At 41.7% G+C, this 23732-nt stretch overlaps 1 protein-coding gene across 1 annotated transcript in view; it reads right to left on the bottom strand.

Annotated features, from left to right (window-relative positions):
- PODXL (podocalyxin like) overlaps positions 1-16349 on the bottom strand; it is an 82810-nt gene extending 66461 nt beyond the window's left edge. The window contains exon 1 of the mRNA XM_088468895.1: positions 16039-16349. Coding sequence (XP_088325021.1) covers positions 16039-16084 — 46 coding nt within the window. The 5' untranslated portion in view covers positions 16085-16349. The remainder of the gene's footprint in view (positions 1-16038) is intronic.
- Positions 16350-23732: the final 7383 nt, after the last annotated feature.

The raw sequence follows: 23732 nt of genomic DNA, 5'->3' as shown, positions 1-23732 counted from the left end.
TTCTGTGGCAGCAGTCGAGGAAAGAAGATAGCGGATGAAGGAAGATTGGTGGCGCCGGCCCAGTGGCAGTAGAGAGAGGATGAAGACTGAAGAGTGTTGCAGGTGGTGGGAAGAGAATATCTAAACAAAGCTCCCCACTGCAGTCTCTCCCAGCTTACAGGTAGGCGGCCTTAGCCACCAGTAATTTGCCTCCTTCCTTCTCCCTAAATCACCAGGTGTCAGACATGAGGCCCGTGAGTGCAATCAAGCCTCAGGCCTGTGGGGCATGTTAGGCAGGCAGAGGTTCCATGCCACAAGTATGTGACTCTGGTCTATAACCAAGGTTACTTTATATACCCTATGGCAGGCAGGTAATAGTCTGAGCCCCTGGTGAGGTGCTGGGCATTAGGCTCATGCCGCTCTTTATTGGCAGATAGGTAAGGGTATAACTTTGCTGTGTGGTATAACGCTCCTTAATCACATTATGCACAGAAGGGCCCCCCTTACCTATCTGCACTTTAATGTGAATAAGGAGCTATACTGTGTGGCATACTGTGCATAAATGGCATTACTAATGTGTGGCATACTGTGTATAATAGGCACTACTACTGTGTGGCATACTGTGTATAATGGGCACTACTACTGTGTGGCATACTGTGTATAACGGACACTACTACTGTGTGGCATAATCTGTATAAATGGCACTACTACTGTGCGGCATACTTTGTATAAGGGTTACTACTGTGCTGCTGTTCTGAGGCCTTGCATAGGGGCCCCAAAGCTGCTCCTGTGCTGAGCTTGCGGCACCACACATTGTATTTTTTTTTTTCCTTTTTCTGGGAGAGGCATGGCCACGCTTCCCTTTTTTTCATTTTTTTTTAAATATAACAACCCTTGAAGTACATCTGCAGCCTTCATTTTTTACATTGCAAACCAACATTGGTGAGCATGGCATATGAAAATGTGCTTGGAGGAAATTAGTAACGGTCAGTGCAGGTGCCGTGTGACACAGCTCTTCCGTTGGAGCTCTGCCTGTCCCCCACTGGTACATATCAGCCTGTGCCTTTTAGATCAGTGCAGTTTTAGGCTTTCGAAGACCTCCTTCGCGAACTTGCTTAAAACAAAATTTAAAATCAGAGACCCCACAATCTACTTGGTGGGCACGATGTAGACCTCCATGGCCATGACTATCTTCAAATATAGCCAAAAACCTAATCCTTGTCAAACTACAACGCTATGCCAAATTTGGTGTGCCTAGGTACAAAACGCTGCCCGTGCATGAAGGACAGACACACACACACACACACACACACACACACACACACATTCTCGCTTATTATAGCGATATATTAAAAATAAGTAGGGGAATAAATGGGTGAATATAGTTCAAAATATAGAAAATATATATTTTTCCTCAGGCACTCACAATTCTAAGGGGTAAAGTTACTAAAGTGAGAGTTTTTGGAAGTGAGTTTTAAAAGTGTTGTTGCCCATAGCAACCAATAAGATTCTACTTCGCATTTAAATAGCACCTTCTAGAATATGATAGCTAGAATCTGATTGGTTGCTATGTGCAACATCCCTTTTAAAACTCGATTCTAAAAACTGTCACTTTAGTAACTTTACCCCTAAGTATCCAATTGTATTTGAAATCACAGTTCAGATATTTCTTAGCCAGTTTGGTCTAAAAAAAAGTCCCAAAGTAAGTAGAGGTAAAATAATTAATCACATATCTTGGGTATAATCATGTCAATTATATTGTTTTGGTACCAAGGTTGTCTTTGTACTGAGATTTCTGTAGGCGCAGGTAACTAGCTAATACAAGTGGGATGTAGTTAGTTTGCCATCGGACGGCATGGCGGCTGTTGAAATCCCGGCGTCGGAATACTGACCCGGGACTAAACATAGGCGTCGAAATCCCAACACCAGTTTAGATACAGATACCAGAATCCCGACAGCCGCCACCCCGATCATAAGTATAGAGAGGTGCCGTAGCTGTTAGCCAGGGGAGGGGAGGGTTAATTTTAGGCAGCACAGGGGGGTTAGGCTTTGGGGGAGGGGAAGAGTTTAAGGTTAGGCACCACTGGGGGGGGGGGGTTCGGTTTAGGCACTAAGGGGGGACGGTTAGATTTAGGCACTAATGGGGAGGGTTAGAGGCAGAAGGGAGGAGGGCTAGGATATTTACTGTACGTACCCCCTGTCGGGATACTGAGCATCGGGATGTCGCTGTCTGCATTTTGACAGATGGCATCCTGACTGCCAGTATTTCATACCCAACCCAATACAAGTATGGGTGGTCTTGGTAAAAGGTATACTTGCCGAGATTTTACCAGGGAGATGATGGAGAGAGGTCCAGGTGGAGGATACAGAGTCATGGTGTTATGCATCACATCATCGAGGCCCAGCCTCCACCTTACAGTACCACGAATCATCGCATTGTGCAGGAGGGGCAGTGCCAGAATACCTCACAGCAAATCTGTTCATCAAGACCCCAGGCCACCCACTTCTCTGGGAAATTCTGGAATCTCCAGGACATTCCAGAAAGTAGGCAAGTTTGATAAAAGGTACTTGTAGCCAGCGTAGGATAACTTGCTAGGTGAGTTTTGGCATGACGCAGTTGCACTGACCCTGGCATACATGTTCAGATGGAGAAATTGTACCTGCCATATGGCTGGTGCAATCTCCCATGGTGTATCCGATGGTGCGTCTAAATATGCATAGTGGCGTATTAGTACCGCAGACGTTGGGCAATGGCCGTAGCACTAGCATAAAAAACGCAGCTGCACTAGACACAGTCACGGCTGCATTATCAGGCCCAATATGTCACTACAGGGGATTTAGAACTGCAAACACGTGAAGTGTTTAATACATATATCTGACAAATTGTTCCAGATAAGTCTCCTTGCTTGTATGAATTGTGTAATAAACCGTTGATATTCAAATGAGCTATAAACCAATCACATGAGGGCCATGGTGATTTATATGGGAGGCTGAGCTAGAAGGACACAGAACATGAGTACTCTACTTACACTAAGAACCTGGGAGCGACATGCAATCAGTTACCATCCCAGGCCAGATATACACATCAGGCAAATATCTACTGATGTAAATTCTCACATTTTACATTTTAGCATTTGTTTTTTTCATTATGCTATCTGTCACTGCTGCTTTACTGTCCCCATCGCTTTTTATCAAATCTAAATATATAACAAAATAACTTGAAGAATAAAAATGCAATTTGTGCATATGTAATCGTGCAGTCTTCACATAGCAATCATGAAGAAAACACACACCTTGTACTCCTGCTAAGAGCTTTGGAATTGTAGACATATTTTAGTTATATAAATAAATTTGTTTTGCAAAGATTAGTATCATTGAGTTATATCAGTGGTTCCCAAACTCGGTCCTCAGGGACCCACACAGATCACGTTTTCCAGGTCACTTAGCAGGAGCACAGGTGTATTCATTACTCACTGACGCATTTTAAAAGATCTACAGGTGGAGCTAATTATTTCAATTGTGTTTCTGTGAGGAGACCTGAAAAACATGCACTGTTTGGGGTCCTGAGGACCGAGTTTGAGAACCTGTGGGTTATCTAATAGTACAGTATGTATTAGTATGCACATGAGAAGAAAAACATTTTATGATTTCAGAATAGTAAGTCCATTTTATATTACCCTGTTTATTTCAGCTAATAAAAAATATATTTGCAGAAAGTACTGCATGATAATTTAATGTTTATTCATAAAATCTGTTTCATTGAGGCACCCGCACCAGTATAATTCTATGGGATAAAACTGGTACAGGTGGCCGCCTATTCCATATTCTCAAATCGTAAAATCTCCGTGTGACTCTACTCAAACTTTCCATGTTGTGCTTGTGATGTTTACATTATACTTGCCTCACTGTTTCCATTCGCTTTACTTATAAATAGTAAAAATTTGTTGCATACTTTGAGTTATGTGAAAGTAATAGTATTTTTTTTCTTTTACGCTAACTACTTGTCTGTCTTTTAAAAAGGGATGAAAATAACTTTGCCACAGACGTATGGTGAACACATGCACCATGGTTATATATGCTTTTACCAAGGCAATAAGAAATATTTGTACAAAATAAACAATGTCCTTTACTCTTCAAACTGCCTATATGTGTGTAAAGGATGACATCTGAAAGATACATCTCTCTACAAAATGAGACTAAAGGTTCTCGTGAACACAGACTTTGAAAGCCCTTCAACATGTTTAGTGTAATATGTAGCAATGAGTTAAGATAAGAAAAGGAGAATTGCAAAAAAAAATATTTTTTTTTTGAAAGGCGTAACAAATCAAACAAATATTTTCCATTTTTATTGAGTACATCTGCTAGTTTTCCTAGAATGTCCATTGACATTGCATAAGTGTTTTCATAGGTTATGGGATGACAGAACACAAGATTCATAAATGACCATAAGCATCCACTGTACCTGCAAGCAAACTAGCGAACTGTTCACTGAAGGTTCCTTCTTAACCAAAATGCATGTTCAGAGACAATCATTTCAAATAAAATCATGTTTTTATATAAAGTTACTAGAGTGGGGGTATATTTACTAAAGTGCAGATTTTTAGAAGTGGTGATGTTGCCCATAGCAACCAATCAGCTTTTACTTAACATTCATCTAGCACCTTCTATAAGATAATCACTAGAATCGTATTTATTTGCTATGGGCAACATCTCCTCTTCTAAAAACCTGCACTTTATTTAAATATACCCCTCGGGGTCAGGATTTCACAGACAAATTTTCTTTTACTTCACAAACTGGTTTGGCAGTTTTTCCATTAGTGGAAGATTGGAGGTAGGGCTGAATTAGAGCTGAGAAAAAATTGTGAAATGTTCAGCTCATTCTGGATATGGGCTTGGAAGTTTGCACTATTCTCTGGCGGAATTTGATGCTAAGTGTTCTGTAATGCATGGCAATCTCCCTACAATTTTTGTTCCACCAGGACTCCCCCTTATGATACTGCAACACCACCACAGAGCAGAATAAATTGACATCATCGTGTTTCCAGCTGTAGTCACAGACTACAAAAGTACAAATACGAGTGTGGCAATTCCATGGCAGGACGTCGCCCTCAGCGACCTGTTCTGCATGACCTTCTGAAACACCTTTGCTCATCTCTAGGTTTGTCTTTGTAGTCTTAAATTAACCCCTGAATCTAACCTGAATCTAAGTGTGCTGCATATCTCCTGAACATGCATGCAACTCTCTCAATGTACAGTATATTGATCAAATATTAATGCAATGTAGCCAGTAATTATTTAAGAATGTTGGTGGCATTTACTTAGCAGAATAATAACACTATAGTTAAGACGGTTGGGTATGATATGCCGGCAGTCAGAATACCGACAGTGCCATCTCGACAGTGAAGCTCCCGACAGCAGTACGTAAGTATAGTACAACTAACCATAACTTTTACCCTAACCCTCCCTCCCTGGTGCCTAAACCTAACCTCCCCCCTAGTGCCTAAACCTAACCTCCCCCTTCTGTACCCTAAACCTTACCCTCCACCCTTAGTGTTAAACCCTAACCATCCCCCTAGTGCCTAACCCCTAATTCTAAATCTAACCCCCACCTAACCTTCGGGATGCTGGCGGTCAGGATACTGGTGCTGGGATCTCGACGCCGGTATTTAGACCATCAGCATCCCGCACGCCAGGATGCTGACTACATCCTGTTAAGACCTGCACTTGGTCTTTGTCATAGTATAATTTACCTAGTAGAATACATAAACAACAATAAGGGATATTTTTTACTAAAGTGCGGGTTTATAGAAGTGGAGATGTTGCCCATAGCAACTAATCAGATTCTACTTGTTTATCTAGCACCTTCTAGATCAGGGTTCCCAACCACGGTCCTCAAGGCACACTAACAGTCCAGGTTTTAAGGATAGCCATATTTGAGCACAGGTGACTTAATTCGTACCTCAGTTATTTTGATTTAACCATCTGTGCATTAGCATGGATATCACTAAAACCAGGGCTGTTAGTGTGCCTTGAGGATCGAGGTTGGGAATCACTTTTCTAGATGATAAAAGCTAGAATCTGATTGGTTGCTAACACCCCTAACTGTCCCACAACTACCAGAATTAGTGCATTTTCTAGATTTTACTTTTCCAGGTTGGCAAAATATGATTAGATAAAGGGAAAGAGGGAAAAAACTATCTGCACACTATTATTTGTTGTGTAAGGCCCCTATATATTCAAAACTTGAATAGTTGGTTAAATAACGGGGATGCAGCCCTGATCAACTAAATATATATCATGAAATAAAGGGAAAGGGTAAGGAGTTTTTTTCATCAGGCGCACAAGAGAAAAAAATATATAATATTGATATATAACTTTATTAAACAATACATTAAAATGTCCCCATTTATCAGCCTTGATAAAGCTGTAGCTCACAGTGAAACGCGCGCGTCGGCGTCACTGGCGGCTCCACTATGTATGTTTGTTGGGAATAATTAACTATACCTGTTTGATATGTGTTATGTAGTGGCGTTACTGTCTAATACGCCAATGAACAGGGGAGACTGTCTTAGACTAATAGCAATCAGGTCACTATTATAAATGCTATCTAGGCTGTCAGTGATATCTCAGTGAATACTGAACTCGTTGATCGTTTCTAACATCAATCATCACCTGAACATGCCGGTCAACCTGACGACCGCAGTCCGGTTGCCATGTTCGGGGATGATTGATCTGCATACACTAAACGTCGGAACTTTCAGTGTATGCAGTTCACCCTGCGGGAGACGACAGCGTTGTAATTGTGCCGTCGTCCCCCGCATCGTGTAATGGATGGGGCAGCATTACATTGTAAATTTCAATCACTGTAGACAAAACTAAATTCTAAATATAACTCTAGCTGCCCCATATCCTTTTATTCAAGTAGTGATACAATGCAATGAGGTAATATCCATCTTACTGAGCACACACATCCTGTCAGTCAGAGGTTCTAGACAGGATAGGAATGTTTTATTTGATGTTTGAACAGTTCCAATGTCATTGCAGGAACTTTATGAATGTGTGACACACTATTTCCTGGGATAACATGCACATGTTTTAGGGATAAGTGTAATTTTTGTTTATCACAAAGGTGTATAATATGAAGTTGGTATTAGGAAAGTAGACGTACGAGACAGTTAGAGAATGTAATTTCATTATGTCAGGTGCAATTTAAAGGCGAGTTATAGCTACTATTTTTTTCTATAGCAGCAAAAAAATTCCATGACTAATGTTTCCCTTCGGCTGAAAAAGCAACAAAACACCTGAAATAATAAAGAGAAGTCAATTAAAAATATTTTTTCAAAAGAAAAGTATAACTTGTTTAAACATAACCATTTGCCTCTCTATTACTACATTTTTATAAATTGTACCCTTCCGATGTTTTTGTTTTGTTTTAGATTAAAAGTAATTGCTACATTAGACTTGCTAATACTATCTTTCTACAAATAGAGATCTCCTACGAAATTAAAGATCTAGGGGTCTATTTACTAAGCAGTGTTAGGAGACACAGTGAAATGAGATAAGGTGCCAGCCAATCAGCTCCTAACTGCCATGTCACAGGCTGTGTTTGAAAAATTACAGTTGGGAGCTGATTCGGAATTGAAATCGGATTTTATTGGCCAAGTATAAAAATACAAGGCATTCATTTTGGCAGCTGCTCCTCCCATAACATATAAAAAACAGCAACCATAACACACCCATAAAATAAGAAACACTCACATACTAATACAATACATCACAGTTGCCAGGACTTAATATTCTCAAGGCTAATCCTAGATTGTTCAGCACAATAACTGCCAGTGGTAAAAAGCTATTTAAATGCCTAGTAGTTTTAACCCGGCACGATTTATAACGCCTACCTGATGGGAAGCGCTGTAACAGATCAAAGCCGGGGTGTATTCCGTCCCCCACAATATTTTTTGCTCGCCCTTCAATCCTAGTTAGATTCAGTTATTTAATAGGAGGCAGATTAACATGATAATTCTTCCCGCCACCCTAATTACTCTGTCCAGTCTGTTCTTCTCTTATTTAGTTATCGATCCAAACCATACAGTGATCGATGTTCACAGAACAGACTGGATTATTACCGTATTGAAAAGTATTAACAATTCCTTCGGCAAGTTATACTTCCTGAGCAGCCTTAAGAAATACAACCGTTGCTGTGACTTCTTAACAATGGCGTCTGTATTGGATACCCACTTCAAGTCCCTGTGTATTTCAGAACCCAGAAACCTAAAGTTTTCCATCAGACACCACACTATCTACAATAGTAAGTGGAGGTACCACAAAAGAGTGCCTCCTAAAATTCACTATCATTTCCACCATCTTAAGCGGGTTTAGCTCAAGGTTATTTCGACTACACCAGTGTACCAACCGCTCAATCTCTCGTCTATAAGCCAACTCCTCACCATCCTGGATGAGGCCAATAACCGTGGTATTCTCCGCAAATTTGAAGAGCTTCACGAATGGGTCACTCCGATGTGAAGTCATTCGTATATAAGGAAAAAAGCAAGGGGGATAGTACCTTATCTTGTTTCACTTTGTCTCCTACAACTGCTTAGTAAATAGACCCTCTAGTTTACTGGAATGGAAAAACCTTGATGGAGAGTGCTGTCAGACCTGCGGTTGATTACTGCAAACTCTTATACCACAGTAACCTTTAAAGGTTGCCAGTGATTGACTGTGAATTAACCGGACTTCACACTGTGGGCCTGATTCAGACCCGCTCGCGAGCGCTGAGCGCTCGCAAGTGGGTCGATGGTGCCCTAGTGCGCATGCGCACGACAGAGGGAGCTCCGTCGTACGCATGCGCGAGACCCACATAACGGCGTCCAGCCGTCGCTATGGGTCTCTCTCCAAAGGAGGCGTGCTGTCGATGGTGAGTGACAGCACGCCCCCTTTGGTGGGAGTGTCGGGGGCGTTGCTGCCCAGACGTTGGCGTTCCCATGGGAACGCCTACCGTCTGGGTCCGGCCCCACTGACATCACTAGTGATGTCAGTGGGAGTGCTTTTGGCTCTGATAGAGCCAAAAGCACTCCTGGGCTTGCGGCGAGAAACTACCGCAGGGTCTCGTCGCAAGCCCGATGGTCGCGATGGTCTTGACTATCGCGACCATCTTTTTGGCCACTCGCATAAGCTGTGGGTGGTAACCCACAGCTGTGCGAGCGGCCAGGAGGCCGCGCCAATTTTAGGTAGGAGGGCCCTGATTCAGAGCGAGCGCTCTGGTCAGAGCGTCCAGTTCTGAATCAGGCCCAGTGAGCGGATTGTGCATATTTTTGCTCATGCGATTGTCTGGCTACTTTGCTGCACAACTTTTGTTCCAAAATATTGGTTATTGAATAATGTAATACTTTTATTATTGTCTACATTACTGGTGCCAGCAAATTCAGATTGGATTATATTCTATACTGCTACATAAATACAAAATGATTAGGACATGTGCCTTGTATACTTTGAAAGCCAAAATAAGAAAATATAAATTAAATTCTTACTTTCATTATGACATATTATTGCTGTTTGTTTATATTAAATATTTTGTTCTTTATTAATATGCTTGGTGTTCTCTTATTGAGTCATCGCATTGAGTTATAGCACAATTATCAGTGCAGATCCTTATACTTTCACATAGCTATCTGTCTATCTATTTATCTATCTATCTCTCTATCTATCTTTGTTAAATATTGGCAATTACAGCTCAAGGCAAAAGTACATTGCTTTAATTACTGAATTATTGTATCTTAAATATCCGCCTCATGTGTGTGCCTCATACATTAATTTTGCATATTATTGTGATTTCAAAAGTACATTTTATATTGCAACACATTAATTAGTCCATATTTTATTTATGCTGCGCTACTTAATGTTAATGTCCATTTTTAAGTGGTTTGTACCTTATTTTATTAATCATCTAATATTTTTCATGTTGTATTTTCTTATTTTATGTGGTGATTTTGCATTAGGACAAAGTGTTTAAAAATAATTTTAAATGACTAATGGGAACATCCTTTAAGCCCTATAGGCATAAGCATTTACATATCGGGGTAGATGTATCAAGCAATGAAAAGAGTGGGAAAGTGTGCCAGTGGAGCCGTTACCCATGGCAACCAATCAGCTTATACCTATCATTTTATGTACTTGATAAATGCAACCTATAAGCTGATTGGTTTCTATAGGCAACTTCTTCACTAGCATACTTCTCCAGTATTTTCACTGCTTCATACATCTACCCCATTGTCTGTTGAAGGGGACGCAGCCGCACTTCAGTTTTTAGTGGTGGGTTTGGTTGTGCATGTTTTACCAAAGCATTGTCCTTCCATGGGGAGAGAGAGAGAGGGGGGGGCTTGGGGTCCAGCAAAGAAATCTTAGCCCTGGGCTCCACTTGGTGTATCTCTCTCTCTCTCTCTTTCTCTCTCTCTCTCTATATTCTATGCAGCACGGCTAGAACAATAACAGTTAAAGTGTAATAATAACTATTATGTAGCACCAAGTATTGCAGTACAGGCATTTTGCTAAACATAGCACAATACAATAGGGAAGGAAATCCCTGCCCTGCAGTTATTACAATCCACTAGGGAAATTAAGACACGTACACACATGCATCAGGGACAAATACATAGAAAATTTAAAAACACTGGCCAAGGGCCAATATTTGTTGGATGGCATAAAGATGAAAGGGAAGGTATAATAGGTTCAACAGTGTTTCATAAATGACTGCAGTGATTAACAGGTTTATCCCATATATGTATATATATATATCGATAACATGGCTACCAAAGCAGAGCCACGAATTTAAAATGGTGATAATTAAAAGTTAGATATTAGGTACAAAAGTTACAGCTTCTGTACAAAAACAAACTTACAAACAACATATAAATCTAAAGGTGGGTACACACATGACAGATATATCTGCAGATGATGTTCGTTCATACACACTGAACGGCCATCATCTGCTTGTACCCTCGGTCCCGGGGGGCGGGACCCGGCGGTCAGTGGGCGTGTCAGGGACATGTCCCGCCCCCCTCGTGGCTGTCTGTGTGTGTACGGGCGGTCTGCAGACCACCCGTACACACTTGCCAATGGACAGATATGTCTGCAGACATATCTGTCAATCGGCTGTGCAGCACAGCCAATGCGATATGTTGGTGAATGGCGACGTTCACCAACATCGCGGGTACACACTGGCTGACGGGCAGCAGATACACTGGCCGATCAATTGATCGGCCAATGCATCTGTCAGTGTGTACCCAACATTGCAGTTACTCAACATAAAACATCCAGATCATTTACCTAGTTATCCAGTTATTGTAATAAAAATATTAATAAAACAAACATCCTAGAACTTTTTAATATAAAAATAGAGAAGGTAAGGTAAATACCAAATTATATGAAAGACCATGGGGTCTATTTAGCAAGAGTGACGATGTTGCCCAGAATATTATTAGGCAACATTGTCACGAGTTTTTATCAATTATGATAATTTATTGCTGCTATTTAGCATTATTTTGTGCAGGGACAGTGGTTGCGGTAGCACGATGTCACAGAAGGCATTGTTTTCGGGATTTCAAAAACAATACTTTCTTTTTGTGCTTCTGCACATGCACAGTCATGCTCTCCAGAATAGTCTCCGTCCCTGCTTGCGGTGACCGCCAACAGGGTAAGTACATCTCCAGCCTGTCCAAATTGATTGACATGTGTACACAGGCTTTATATTAGTTATATATAAATGTTAAATATAATCGCACATAAATATAAATGTACACAGGCTAATATAAAGCCTGTATACACATGTCAATCATTTTAGGCATGTTTAATAGGCTCTAGGTGGACTTACCTGTCGGCGATCACCGGAAACAAGGGATGGAGACTGGGAGAACTTACAAGATGCTGCAGGGAGTTATGGGAAAAATTCCCTCTGTCCTCTGTTATTTGTTGTTCTTTGCACACTATATAATTAACTCATTTATTATCTTTCTGGAGTGATTACCTCCAGACCTAAACATGGTATTCTAGACGTAACTAATGACCTATATAGTGGCATTATCCGCTCTTTCTTACAGCCACTTAATGCCTCTTCACATGCAGTCTAGTATCTGTTCAGCCTTCCCCATTGCTTTGCTACATTAACTGCAAAACCCAAAGCCATCTGAAATAGGGAATCCTACATCCTTTTCCTGCCCAGTAGCCACCACTTTTGTTCCATTAATAATATACTTTACCTTCAGATTTTGAAACCCAAGTGCATTGTTTTGCATTTGCTTGGTATGTTTACCCTGTTTTCATATATTTATATAATATGCAACCAAAAAAGAGGCATATTTCTGTTGCATATTAGTAATAATAATGCTACTAATTATAGTATTAAAAAGCAATGAGCCAAGTGCAGATTATTGGGTACTCCACTGATGCTTGCACCCAGGGTTGTCTTAGCAGCAGTGTGGGCCCTGGGCAAAGCAATGCACTAGGGCCCCTACCCACCCATTCATGGGAAAAAAATATAAATGGTCAATAAAATTAAACCCTCCTGCATGCCCATCAGACCTCCCACACATGCAGAGAGACTCTGTCTGACTTGTCTAAAGCCGGCGAATGAAGTGAAACTGGGACTGAGGTGAGTACTCACCGGGGGAGGGGATGAGGCCTGGGAGATTAGATCAGAATACAGTGCACCGGTGGCCGGTTTATAAAAATATCACAAATTTACCAACTGGCCGTGGCTGCAGGGGGGCGGGTTGATGGGCCCCTACAAGCTTCGGGCCCTTGGGCAACTGCCCAACAAGCCCAATGGAAGAGATGGCCCTGCTTGCACCCTCCTCTAAATGCACACCACTTATTCCAGCTTCCTGTTGTCTATTCTTCAACCAGTGCCAAATCTGTTAAACCTAATGCCACCCTTGAAACTAATCCCAACTAATGTGGAAGGCCTCACTAAAATCCAGATAAGCTACTGTATATCAATGGTCCACTGTGATCTACTACTTTAGACATCAGGTCTACAAAAATCTATCGGATGTCTCTGACATGATTATACCCAAGTACATCCATGCTGCCCACCCCTATAATCCCACAACCAAAAAATCCACCCAAACCGCACTCCGATCCACCTTGATTCACCCATTTGTGAAAAAGACTGCACCCTTTTAATGTCCACGAATAGTGACTGTCCCGCCACAATTGGGACAGTTGGGAGGTATACTTGTAGCTATGTTAGTATTCTTGTATATACCCAATCCGGTCTTATAGACTTGTCAACTGTCACTAATGATGTTTCGGTCAGGTTCTCCTCCTATTTAAATGGACTTTTGTATACTTTCCTGGCCACAATATTCATGCTATTCACTTTGGCTCCCTTTCCTTCTTCTTCTGTTAACGCTGAAGAGAAACTCATTTCGGCAATCTGCTAAACACTTGTCTCCCCCCCCACAAGACTCTTCCTTTGTCTTTAGTCTTAATCCTTTTGGTTTTGTTGTTAAATTCCTATTAAAAAAATAAAAGTTGTAGTCTCATTTACAAGGTTACTGTGCTCTTTTCACTTCAGAGCATTTGCTCATTTGATTTCTATCTTAAGGGCCCATTTATCACAATCTCAATGCGATCTGGGCGCGATATTAGTGCCCAAAATTGCATTGCAGTATGTGATAATACTGCCAGCAGGTATCAAATGGCACACGCAGGCTCGTAAGGAGCTCATCCCCGAGATGTGCTCGGAGTGAAGTGATCTCTTCACTCCTCTATTGGGACTTGATGCATGCGTCAATCTACTGACCATGCATGTGCGGCAGTCATTGCCGGGGAGGACTCCAAAGTGTAGCCTTTAGATGGTGTTAGCTGTGGGGCTAAACTCCGGAATGCTTCACATCCAGAGCTTGGTAAATCTGACAGCTTTGCAACCCCCATAGAAGCAGATGGGGTTTGCAGCTGCTGTCGGAAATGGAGGAACAGCTGTAGATATTTGCTGGTATTGACCGAAAATTAGTGTTTTCGGGGGAATTTGCCTACAATGTTTAATGATAAATAGGCTCCTCTGCCTCTCTAAGCCTAATCAGATACAACACTTTATCTTCATTCTTCTGAGTGCTTATATTTCAGATACAAAACTTCCTCCATCCTCTGACAGTAATGCTGGATTTCTTTTTCTTGTGTTTTTTCTAACCTGTCATACACAAATGTCATTTAGAATTGCACTTTATCATTTTCCCACTGCTCCTGTGCTCCATTCAAATGCCTGTGTTCTGTCACAGAATCACTATCCTATGTTCCCATGTGTACAGTCAGTCCTTGTATGTGTAATATGTCATCCTCTGTCTTTATGCTTATCACCACTGATATTTATTGGACCCTAAGTTCTCACCCACACTTACTGTACCACTGAAGCTATGCACATACTACAATGGGCTATACAAAATTTGATAACAGATTACAGGGTTACATGATTATATACTATGAGTGAGTGTAAGCCATACGATTTTGTTTGAGAAGGGCATGTGATGTGTCTACTAAAGGACACAATGAAACTGACACAATATGATGTGCAACCCAATGTAATATTTCATGCTATGACTGACAAAGTGAGCACTAGTAACCTCACATGAGATGCACTGCCGGTCTAAAATTAGAACCAGGTTACCACTAACAATATTGTGCTAAAAAATAATAATTCCCTATAACTTTTTAATATGGCATAGAGATTGAGGACACTTGATTTCCAGCTAAAACTATTATTATTGTTTCCACTAACCAGACCCATCTAAAAATGTTTTTAGACCTTAATTACATTTTTACGATATACAATGGTTTGTGCACTATAAAGGATTGAAAGTGCAGTGTCCAACATAATTTTCTAAATAGTCTAAAGAGAGCAGTGCTTCAGATATCCAGAGATATCCAGCATTTCCTAAACATTTCTATTAAGTGGCATTCAAAACATTAATAGAAAATTATTATGTTAAATAGAACACAATTTTGGAAATGTTTAAATCTTTGCCATTTAGACAAAATTATGTGACAGCACTAAAATCATTACAAAAGTATGCAGTGTTACTGTATTATTAATATAGCCCACTGATACAATCTGAGACGCCAATACTCTATGCATCGATAAAGCAATACACATCATATAATGCTGTGGTTCTCAAACTCGGTCCTCAGAACCCGAAACAGTTCATGGTCATCTGTGGATCTTTAACATGTGACAGCTGGTCATACACCTGTGCACCTGCTGGGTGACCTGGAAAGCGTGACCTGTTTGGGGTCCTGAGGACCGAATTTGAGAACCACTACTATAATGTAATTGCTGGTCCTTATTCTTGAATATTCTTTTAAATCCAATTGTCTGAGCAAAATTCCTTAAGTGTCTGTTTTATTAAAACTCAATATACCAAACAGAGTTGGGAAAGGAAGCTAATTATCACAAAATACAAATGTTTTGCTGTGTAATTAAATGTAAAAGAAAAAAATGGTCTAAAACATAAAATATACACTGGTTAATTACACCACAGTAAGGTAGCATGTGGGTTTCAGGAATGTATGGAACTACAAGTTCCTGCACCACATGAAATTTGGTAACTAGCTAGGTCCATAACAGCAGGTGTAGAATAACAGGTTGCCTGTATTGCACTGCCAGAGACAGTATACAGATGGGAAGCTCAGGAGACTTTGCTGGTGTCTGTGTGACTGTTGGGAATGAATGAATGGATGAGCTGCTACTTCGTGGAACATCTTCTGCTACACTCATCATGTACTTGTCCCGCTATAGCTTGTACTGTAGTTCCTGCATATTGAGAGTAACTATAAGAAGAGCCTCTGCCCTGCGATCTATATGAAGCATTGCATTGTATGACAGCATCTAGCTTAGGGCTATATTACAGTGGCTCTGTAGTGCAGAGTGGCACTAATGAATAGAAAATCATTATTGGCAACCAGTCTTCCCACCCCTGGCCGTGTGACTGATCGCTAGCCAGGAGGGGAGGGGGTGCTACATGCAGCGGAAGCTTTAATGAATTCAAGGGACATAAATGCACTTACCCACAGCAGCAAAGAGCACTCCCAGCAATAAACGCAGTACGATCATGATGTGTCCAGCTGCAGCTGCTGTGGTCACACAGAGAATGCTCCTCTTAGCCTATACAGGGACACAGGCTTGTCGTGAATCCCTGTAGTAGCTACTGTCCCGGGAATGTGCAGCAGATTGCAGTCTGCTTGTCCTATTGCTTCCTCACTGTGCAGTCTGCCTGTTCTGTTTCTGTGGTGTTACTGTTTGACTTTCCCTGTATCCTCAGAGATGCTGCACACTTGCTGCTGTAAACCCCCCACTGGCTGTAATACTGTGATCTCTAACAAAACTACGGACTGTGGCTGGGGAGGATAAAAGGGGGGGTTTTGTCATGGACAAATTCAATCTATTCTCTCCAATAGGAAAGTTGGGTGGACCTGCCCCAAAAAAACAATAACATAGGAAACTCCTCCTTCTGCAGTGTTAACCAAGATATCTGCAGGATGCGAGTTCAATGGGAATGACTCCATGAAAGGAATTGGTGAGGAAGTCCTGTGCTAAAACAATAATTAGGTTGGAAAGGGTGCTGCAAAAAGTTCAACTTGGAATCAGAAAAACAATAAGGATTTTTTTTCACCCCTTGTTACCATGGTGTTTGGGAAGGAGGGCTGTGGGTGAGGGCTGCTTTGGCAAACCTTGATAATCTGGACCAGACAGCTGGACTCTCGGGGTTATATGGAGAGGGATTAACTAGAGCCCATTTGTTTACTAATTCCTCTAGTGCAGTAGAAATTTACATAAGAACAAAACACATCATTGACTACCCAATTGCAAGAATAAAAAATAATCAGCAAAAATAAAACAGTAAATTATAAAGTAATGTAAACAAGTAACATGATCAAAAGTTAAGTATAGAGTGTGTCTGCAAAGGCAAAGTAATATATCTGTGTGTTTCATTTTCAGTGTTGAAATGGTTGTGGCATGAATATTTTGCCCTGTCTTGCAATGTGATCATGAAAGTGCCTGCCTGCATATAGTGTATCTGGGGTGTCAGGACAAAAGCCTCTGAAAAAAGACCTGTACTGGCAAATGGCTAGAAGCAAAGTGGTAGCTACCTCTATCACTTTGCTTCCAGATGTGGATCCGTTGTGCCTACTACAGATGCGTGGCCAGGGCATGGGCATGTAATGCCGGCTGTCGGGATGCCTCCTATCAGAATACCAACAGCGGCATCCCAATGGTTGGTATCTCGACAGGGGTGGGGTAAGTATACATACCCTCCCCCCTTCCCACCTAACCCTCCCTTTTAGTAGCCTAACCCTCTCTACCCCACACCCTAACCCTCCCCCTTAGTGCCTAAACCTAAGTCTCCCCCTATGTGTGTAAACCTAACCCTAACCTCTCCCCCAAATTCTAATCCTAACCCTGCTACACTCCCTAAACCTAGTTCCAACCCGCCAAAAAGCCACTGCTTCGTAAATTTAGCCCCTAATAAGAGTTTGCTAACCTATCTGTATCCTATACTCGGAAGAGTAACTTGGGTTTACTGGCCACTTTAGCAAATACTGAAGTGCCCATCTTAAACTCACCAGTCTGCTTAACCTCCTGTGAGAGCCTTATTGGAAGCCATATTCTAAAGTCAACTGGTGGTCATGTTGCTGACAACATTGCACACACAGTCACATTGTGCATTCTCCAGCCCCAATGCACCAAGCTCCGTCGTATTACACAGTCACTTTTTCCAATGTGGAGCACAGCCCTATTCCCATGAGCTGGTGGCTGGAATTTCAATGTCTGCATGACACTCTAGATTTTGGGTCCTTGAGCCATAACCACCTCCTTTCTGCTTTATGGACTAATTTAGAAAGTTACTGATAACAGATGTCATTGGATCCTCCAAACAAGAAAATACGAATATTCCAGAAGATAACATGCAATCCCCAGTTTAGGTCCTGTTTATTGGACCTTACACGTTGGTGTTGATTCTTAGTTGGAGGCATCTGCTGCTTTTCCATACAACCGTGGCAGTCTGCATACTAGTTTATGCCAATGCGACTATCCGCCCATATATGCCAATTATGCCTGTGTCTACATGTGGAAAGCCATCCAGCCCACTGTTTTTATATCCGCAGCTGCAGCCGTCATTGTTAGTATCTGGACTAACACCTACCCCATGCTGGGTACAAAGCTCCATCTATAACAGGAATCCCATCTCCATCTGCATGCTGCAAACGAGCATGGCAGTCAGAAATACAGTTAGAAGCTTATTGGTTGGTACTTTATCTCTCTCCATGTTTGATACATTTCCCCTTAATACCCCTTTTACACCAGAGCAAAAACCTGGGTTATTGCTAGGTCTACCCGGGTCACAGCTCAGTTTAAAAGGGTCCCTGAAAAATAACTCGGGTCAAGTGACCCAGCAATCCAACCCAGGTAGCTACCAGGGTTGGACCCAGGATGGACCCGGGTAATGGTGCCGTGTAAACGGTGCAACCCGGGTTATCCGACCTGGGTCATGCCTAAAATTAGCTGAATGGTGGTTGTGGAGCATTCACCTCCCACTTTTTATGACCTCACAGGTTTAGCAGGGCAGAACCAGGTTCAGTGTGAACAGGGCTGACCTGGGAATAACCGGGTTGGAACCATGTCCAAAAACCGGGGTCGGACCCGGGATTTTGGTGGAAAAGAGGTATCAGTCTCCATCCATGTCCATATACATGGTGCGGAGTATGAGCAGTATTTGTTTCCTACAGTACATCCCGTGCACAGTTTGCAGCTGTTGGTGAGATCTGTTTGCATTTAGAACTGCGCACAATTTAGGATCAGACCCATTAGGCTCATAAACTGGAAATTTAAAAAGCAACATTTAGTTGTTTCAGGTAATTCACTCAATTAAAAACAAAGTCTGATTTCCACACAAACCTTTCCCAGAAGAACTTGTTTGCTGATTAACAGGTGAGCACTGCAATTCCCTCTCCAAAGGTAACTATAACCATGCTATCCACACACCAGTCTTCTGTTCTGTACTCACACTTAAACCCCTTTTACACCGGAGCTAAAACCCGGGTTATTGCAGGGTTAACCTGGGCAGCTCCCTAGTGTAAAAGGGGAGAAGGCTGGATCGCCGGGTCGAGTGACCCGGCAATCCAACCCAGGTAAATAGCAGGGTTTAACACTGGCATAGCCCGTGAAACCCTGCTGTGAGAACAGCGCACTCCGGGAGTGGGCTGCAAGCTGGCCAATAGGTCCGACTTCAGTGGCGCTTGGAGATGACGTCATCTCCAAGCGTCCACTTTCACGCCGGGAAAACCAGGTCTATGCAGACCCGATTCTGGTGTGAGCGGCGCCAGCTCAGGAATATCCAGAGTCGGCGCCGGCTAAATTCCGGGTCTGATCCGGATAGGAACTCTGGACCTTATTCAGAATCTGTCGTGAGCGCTGAGCACTCGCAACCGACTCGATGTTAGTCCACAGGGCATGCGCACGACGGAGACTGCTCCGTCGTGCGCATGCGCGAGCCCCCGCTAATGACGGATCACCCGTCATTAGCGGGCTCGAAGCAGACGGAGCGAGCGGTCGATGTTGATTGACAGCTCGCTCCGTTTGCTGGGCGGGCAGGGGGCGTACCCGGCCAAACGGAGGCGTTCCTTTCGGAACGCTTGTCGTTTTGTGGGCGTCCCCGCTGACATCATCAGTGATGTCAGTGGGGAGCTTCCTGCTCAAACAGAGCAGGAAGCTCCCTGGGGCTTAAGGTTGACGAGACCCTACCCTAGGGTGTCGTCGTAAGCCCCGATGGTCGCGCTGGTCTTGACCATCGCGACCATCTCCCTTAGCGGTCATTAGAGCTGTGGGTGTTAACCCACAGCCTAACGACCGACATGGAGGCGGCCGTTCAGGATGCAAGCAGCCGCCCTGTATCTGAGCGACCGCTTGCATCCTACGACCGCCTCTGAATGAGGCACTCTGTTCCAACTCTGGGTCAGACCCGGAATTTTGGTGGAAAAGGGGTATCATTATTATTGGAATGTGTAGACTGCAAATCCACCTTCATCAGGACATAAATACAAGTTCACAATCCTATTTTTAAGAAAAATCTAATTAGATATGACAAACAACTGCAATTCTCCATGGCTACTTTTTTGGATGTTTGCTGTCCTGCTTATAATTTGAGAGCCATGATTATTGAACACATTTTTATATCACCTCATGGTTGGGATCGGGCAGAACCCTGTTACAGCACGAGGCATATTGAACATTTAAGCCGCAAAAATTGCAACCTAGGTGCAAAAAAATGCAAACGTCTATCTTAAGTGTTTTTTTAGATAAATATTAATAGTTTTTTTTGTGATGCATTAGTGCCAATTTGTTAATTATTGCTTTTAGAGGTCCTGTCTGTTTGATTCACAAATGTCTATCATTCATGTTTCTGACTTTTGAATTGTCACTGTTAAACGTCATATAGTATTATTATTATTATTATTATTATTATTATTATTATTATTATTATTGTAATATGACTACATTTCTAAAAAGATTACTATTACATTAAATATTTGGCTAATGTTAAATAAGAATATCTATATAAATATATATTTTTTTAGGTTGCTACAATTGTGCTGAGCTGCAACACTCAACCAAGCATTAAGGAAGTATTAGTCATACCATTCAGCGCTGAGTTGTTTTTTTTTTTTTTTCTTTGTACCCCTGTGCTGGGGCCATTTTTAAAAACATCATTTTCACAATATCATAATTTTGTTTATTTAGTACCAACTCAAATTAATAAAATACCATTAGTTTTTTTGCTCATTTTAACACATCAAATAAAGTTAAAACAAAATGGCCAAAAAGTGTTTTGCTTTATTGAAATTTCACAAAAAGGGAATTAAAAGCAAACACCTTTCCAAAATACTGTACCACATGGAAATGATAATGAATTTTTTCATTTGTTAATCTTCACCATTTTGATTTAAACGCTTGCTTTGTGAAAGAATAATATGGTAGCCCAACAACAAGTGATCACCTGTAGTACAGGGGTTAATGGCTGTGTAAGTTACTGTTTACTTACTTCCCCAATTTAGTTTTTTTAACCAAAAGAGGACATTGGGGAATATGGCTACGGTGCTGCACAATGCATCAAATCTGGTGTACAGGGGCGTATCTATAATGGGTGCAGGGAGTACAAAGCACACGGGCCCCTGGGCTCACACTGCACACCCTGCACCAATCATTTTAATACCTCTCCGGAGTCCCACGTTGTGGTATCAGCGCTGTAAAAATTGCCTGGAAAATGGCCACCACGGCCATTTTGCCAGTGTATGGCACATGCTCAGTACGGAAATCGCTGGGCCTGCAGCACCTCCAGGGCAAACCTTACTCTGCACCCGCTCAGCTCACCTCAGCAGCATTAAAAGGAGAGAAGCCGCTGATGATTCCCCCTGAAAGCTGCTTTTTAGTCACAGGCACACTTCAACCTGCCACTAGGAAGCAATTTGCTGCACAGATCATCAGTGCTACAGTGCCCCTCTTCTGATCAATGTAAGTGTATTTTTCTCACTGTAACACTCAAAATCTAATTTTCCTACCATTAAAAATGTCCCACTATGCAGTGGAGAATAAAGAACTTCTACAAGTGAAGATGAATGGGCATGTGTTTTATTTGCAGGAACAGAACCCAAATGAAAGGTCAAAATACATGCCCTTATGAACTGTTTATTTTATACTCTCCTGAAGAAAACCTTAATTTACAAACACTTTAAAATAAAAATAAATCTCTGTTGCCACTATGCTGTAAATTTCTGCATAGCTACATCAATAATACTTCACATATTTTGATATATTCATCTAAAGCTCTTTAGGTGCATTTATTATTTTTCCATCACAAGTTTCTATGTAGTGAGCGCTTTACTTTAGAGTGTGCAATTTGTAGAGAGGAAAATATAAGGACATTCTAGTGGTAGCCACGGCTTCAGTTACCGCAGGTCAAAAAACCGCAGTAGCTACTTTTTGCTATTCAAATAGAACATTGCTTAATGTTACTGCAGGTTTCAGTGGCAGTTAATGCATATATTAGTTCTCAGCCCCTGAGTAGGTGAAAACTAAGGGCTTGATTTGGATTTATACGCAAACCTGATGATTTACATGCAAATCTGATGTTTTGGGATCTGCTCATTCACAGAAAAGGGTCTGCGTGACTGCTCGCAGTCCTCCCCTTAGTCGCAGCATCACTGAAATGCTGTGGTGTTTGGGGGGCAGAACTGTTCTATGAAACTGGGGCGTCATCCCTGTTTTGTAGGCATGCCAGGCCAAGGGTCTGCTTCATCGGACGCAGACTTCTTGGACCCGGATGACCAGTTCCGAGTAAGCTTCGTCTTACACAGATTGGCCGAGGGCTGCGACCATTGATCCGATACGTCTTCTGACGCTGCACACTGATCACAGATGTATGCAGGAGGCATCTATTTCCTACAGACGCCTCCTGCTGCATTAGCATATTAGTTGTACAGTATTTCACAGCCGCTTCCCTGCAGGTGTGCATTATCATGCGAATTGGAATCAGGCCATCAGTGCGGAACCTCTGGAGAGGAGACACAAAGTTGGTAAGTATGGGTGAGAGATGCAGCTGACCATTTTTGGGGTGGTGCTGGGCTTTTCATGTCATTATGCAAGTTGTGTCAGTTTACCCCCGTCACCACCATACCAACCTGTGATTCCCTGTATAATCTCCTCATCCTGCCCACTTCACTAGGAAGTGAATGGAATGCGGGAGATCCTCCCACTCTTCTGTGGGTCATGGGGACTACTCTAAAAATCAGGCGGTTCCCGCTCCTTCATGGAGAGTAGGTAAGTACACCCCTCACAGTGAATATTCATGCACGTATTCTTGCATTTAAATAGTATAATTTGGCCAGTAATGACATGTCATTTCACAGGTGATTAAAAGCTAAAAAAAAAAAAAATGTCTTTAATTATATGGGATGTGTTTTAGAGTGTTGTATTGAAGGGAAAGGGTTTTTGAACTTGTAGATAGGAGTTACAAGTGTTTTTTTCACAACATTTTTAAAACTTCCTTAAATAAAAATCATATGACATACTTGTTTTTGTACCCCAAAATATACTGGAGGCTTTAATTTGATGAAAAATATTTTTTTTTTTTACTATAATTTTTCTACTGTTAATAAAAAAATAAAAAATCATCCATTTGATACCTTTGATAAACTTCAAATACTTTTACTTATAACAATGAATAGCCTTCTATACTGTTATCCAATGTTATTTGCCATTTTTCTGGGCTTCACAATGCTTTACTTTTTCATGTACTTCCCTCCCCAGGTTGTGCACTGTAGAATTACTGTGCAGGTGCTGCCATACGCATTTTCTAATTCAGTAGTGCGAGTTTGAAGAGGACACATGATGAAAAATCTCAGTTTAACGCTAATCGAATCATCCTGTGTAGTAGCTTAGAACTGTGGTTCGTAAATTTCTTTTTATATTGGGAGCCAATGTGGTCACAGCCAAACTTTGGTAGGAGATTGACAAATACACACACATTTTTTAAATGCATAATGAGCTGCAGAAGATTTTATATGTAACCTTTTTTGTTACAACTACTATCTTGACATATTTATTGGTCATTTGGAATTGCTGGTATGAAATATGCGTATGCCTGGAGGTCACCTAGGCTCCTAAAGCTTTAGAGATTTAGGTAGTGTGAAATTAATTTTAGATG

Source organism: Taudactylus pleione, unplaced genomic scaffold, assembly GCF_031769625.1.
Source record: "Taudactylus pleione unplaced genomic scaffold, aTauple2 ptg000086l, whole genome shotgun sequence".
Taxonomy (NCBI): domain Eukaryota; kingdom Metazoa; phylum Chordata; class Amphibia; order Anura; family Myobatrachidae; genus Taudactylus; species Taudactylus pleione.
Note: the sequence above shows the minus strand (reverse complement) of the source record. Positions and strands in the feature narration are given on the sequence as shown.